Here is a 3,785-nt window from a genome sequence, read left to right as displayed (position 1 = left end):
TTAACTTTTCAATCTTATTGTGCTTTTTAGAAATTCATTTAGGTTCTTTGTGATTTGTTCCTAATAATTTAGATTTGTTCATAATGTATGGTAACAAATTGAATCAACACTTATAAAAAAATATTGGAATCGACACAGAAATCAAAACGAAAAGCTCCGACGTGAGGTTTAGGGGTACCACCCCCACACCCCCCCCCCCACCCCCATGTGTCTCCTGAGTCCCTGTTTCCAGTTTTTTTCATTCCGTACATATTTGGGGTCTCAATTAGGGTTCCTTATACGGTGTTTTTGAGTGTTGTTACAGCATGGTAACGAATTGAACCAACACTGATAAAAAAAAAATAATGGAATCGACACTGAAATCACAACGAAAAGCTCAGACGTGAAGCGCGGGAAAATTATCCAAGAATAATGCCAAGTATTTTGAATTTTTTATATTTGTTTGGGCTGCTTCTATGTATTGGGCCAGAATATATTAAGAGAAACAGTGTAGTGTAGGCTTGTAGGGGCCAGCTAAACGAAAATAGAGAAAGCGGTGACATGCAGGATCCGTGCCCTAGCTAGCAACAGAGCCATTTTACGACTGAAAATCATGTGATCGTCCTCGTATTCTCCTCCGGCACCGGCAGTCATTCCAGTGTTCCTTTTGCGTTTTTAACTTGGTAAAACCTTCTAACCGTTTGTGTATTCTGCTTTTAGCTATTGGAGCTTCAGCCGATGGATTTTAGTTTCAAACCCCAAACCCTAACTGCTTTTGTTTGTCATACGTACAGGTAAAAACTAGATCGATCGAGTTTTCATCTTTAAATTTACAGGTGAGACTTTTCAGCTTGTATAATTGAACCCTAGTTTCTCTTTATTAATTATATGTTTGTTCATAACTATTAGGAAGTGAAAATGAGTTCTATCAGTGAGGATGTAGATGACAGGCTTAGCGGGTTACCTGAAGACACTATTTCACATATACTCTCTCTAATGCCTACAAAATTCGCTGTGCGAACTAGCATTTTAGCCAAAAGATGGAGGTATAGTTGGATGGGTGTCACCAACCTTGACTTTGATGATATTCACCCCTTTTATGATAAGGAAATATTGTCAAAATTTGTGGACCGGGTGATGGAGAATTGCAAATCGTCCCAACTCGGCTTATTACGCTTACCTTTTTCTAATAAACAGGTTAAAAGGGAAAGCGTATCAAGTTGGATTGATAAGGCAGTTAGGTTAAATGTTTCCGAAATTGACATGCAGGTGCACTCTTTTGAGTTGCCTATAAGCCTTTTCACTTGCAAGACGCTCACAAAATTAAGAATAAATCCTGGAAATCCTACTTACCGTGTTTGGGAGTGTCCGTGTCCAGTTAATCTTCCTTGTCTGAAAACTCTTGACATCGCTGTTCGTCACAATCCTTTTGTCAATGTATTTGAACTCATCCGTGGATGCCCGATCCTTGAAAGTTTATCTTTGGAGGTATTTATTCAGATGGAGGAAGAAGAAGACTACATATTCAATATCCCTACTTTGAAACGGCTGAAACTAATAGTGCAAAAAGTATATTCGTCGGTTACCAAAAAAGTTGTATTAAATGTCCCAAATCTTGATTACCTATTTGTTGGCGGTATGTTGGGCTCGCTTTTTGTCATGGAAGATTTGTCGTCATTGGTTGAGGCATCAACTTCATTTCGTTGTCTATGGTCTGATGGTATGTGGCTGGAGTTTCTGAAGGGAATAAGTGGAGTTAAATCCCTTTCAATTAAAAAAGTAAGTTTCCAGCTTCTTATTGACTTCAATATGTTGTAATGTTGTTGACTTGTTAGTTAGTTTTTACTCTTTCATTGATTTTTATTTACAATTTCATGTACCAACTGTAACTTTATACTTTGTTGAAGTTCCCATTCAATTCAGCTCTGCCCATCTTTCCACATGTGAGGCATTTGCAGCTTACAAGTCTTTGGTATTCTAGACTAGTTCTTGAATTCCTTGAAAGTTGTCCCGAGTTGAAACATTTGTATATTGAAGAGGTATTGAGCTGTTTTAGAGCTTTGATGACTTTCTTCTGTACCTGTTTACTTGCATGCTAACATTTGGATTTTGTGATTTTTGCTAAAACAAAACAAAAGCTTACAAATGAACGTTGGATTAAACCAAAGTTGATTCCCGCTTGTTTGCTTACAAACCTTACAACCATCAAAATTTCAAGTTGCAAAGGGGGAAGGCCTGAAATAAAGTTTCTGGAATACATGTTGGGGAATGCAAAGGTTTTGAAGACAGTAACAATCACCTGCGAAATCTATCCCATAAAAGAAGAAAATTGGTTGCGTGCAAAGTTGCTTAAGCTTTCAAGGGTTTCAAGGTATTGTGAGATCCGTTTTGTGAAGTGAACATCGTTTATATGATGCAATGGCCTATATACTGAGGCTTTTATTTTCGGATTGTGAACCATCTACTTTGTGTTGCCTATTGATAGGGGTGTTTGGATTATCATTTAATAAGTTGCTGTAATGGAATGTTTTTGTGTTATAACATGATAGTCGATTGCAACTAGCTCCAAGGGAGATCTTTGAGGTTTCATAATTCATATGACAAATAATAGTACAAATGATCATAGCTTATAATGTTTACTAGTGTTTTAAGGATGGAGAGTGGTTCTCTGCATATCTTCCACCCTAATCACTTTTATCATTTACATTACGATATTTTAAAATTTCATTTTGTATTTTATTTATTCTTCTATGTTTTCTGCTATATATTTTTTTTCTTTTAATATTGACACATTTACAAGCTGTTAACTTTTTTGTTTAATTTTGATATAATTTCTATTAAAAGTTAAGGTTTTTAACTATTTTCAAAATCAAACCATCAAATGTATCTTATTTACAAGAGACCCAATTTGTGATAACTGGTTGGTTGGCCAGCGCAATATGGCTGGCGGGTGCCATTAAGGCTCTTTTGGAGAGCACAATTTAACTCGACTTTCCTATTTGTCGAATACCCAACCACCGGATGACGTTAGCTGGATCTTCGGTGACGTTGAGAGCTCCTGTCCTTGCTTGCTACAAAAGAATAAACCGTTAGCCTCGCCACGGGGGACCCCAGGAGGGGGATCCGTGACCAAGCTCCGGCGTGAGGATAAGTAAACTTGCCGGATAAGGTAAGGAGTGTTTTCCGGTGAAGATATTCACCGGAAAGTTCCTATCTTGGTGTGAATCTAATTAATGTGCTATGTGTGTAGTAAATGCGAGGAATGTTGGTCGGACTTTAATGAGAGGAAAATAAATGAGAGTAGTGAATGAGAGATTGGCCGGAGATCATACCTGCCTTTGCCTTATCCTTTCTCTCCCTTATATAATGGCATGCCCCTATCTCAAAGAGAAATGTCCCTCATGTTATCTAACGGTAACTGTGATACCTTGGGAAGGTCAGACACGTGTCTGACCCCCAACGGTGCGATGCCTTTCTTCATTAATGCATAGCCGGATAAGTACGATGATGGTGACCGGATGCTTCTCTTATCAGGCATTTAATGAGCCTGTTATCTCTTAGTTGTTTTCCCGCTCACATGAAGAAGGAACCTTGGTAAGCAAGGGTAATTTACTTAGTGGGTATTTGAATGGTTGGGCTTCCTAAAGAGAAAGGCCCAAAGCGGGTAAAGTGGGCTTCCCCACTGGCCCGTCGTCAAGTCATCTTTAGTCCCTGGTTCTGAGACCCGAGGCTCATGATCCGGGGCTGAATCACAACCGCTTAAGAGTGACGGTTTCTTTTTTGGTGGGCCCACTCTTGATTTGTTG

At 38.7% G+C, this 3,785-nt stretch overlaps 1 protein-coding gene across 1 annotated transcript; it reads left to right on the top strand.

Moving 5' to 3' along the window:
- The first annotated feature begins 514 nt into the window (after positions 1-514).
- On the top strand, positions 515-2,571 carry LOC110921935 (putative F-box/FBD/LRR-repeat protein At5g22670). The gene is made up of 5 exons (XM_022166260.2): positions 515-662; positions 774-815; positions 889-1,758; positions 1,887-2,018; positions 2,118-2,571. The coding sequence occupies exons 3-5, from the start codon at positions 898-900 to the stop codon at positions 2,376-2,378; spliced, it is 1,254 nt and encodes a 417-aa protein (XP_022021952.1). The 5' UTR covers positions 515-662; positions 774-815; positions 889-897; the 3' UTR covers positions 2,379-2,571.
- Positions 2,572-3,785: the final 1,214 nt, after the last annotated feature.

This window comes from Helianthus annuus, chromosome 17, assembly GCF_002127325.2.
Source record: "Helianthus annuus cultivar XRQ/B chromosome 17, HanXRQr2.0-SUNRISE, whole genome shotgun sequence".
Classification (NCBI taxonomy): domain Eukaryota; kingdom Viridiplantae; phylum Streptophyta; class Magnoliopsida; order Asterales; family Asteraceae; genus Helianthus; species Helianthus annuus.
Note: the sequence above shows the minus strand (reverse complement) of the source record. Positions and strands in the feature narration are given on the sequence as shown.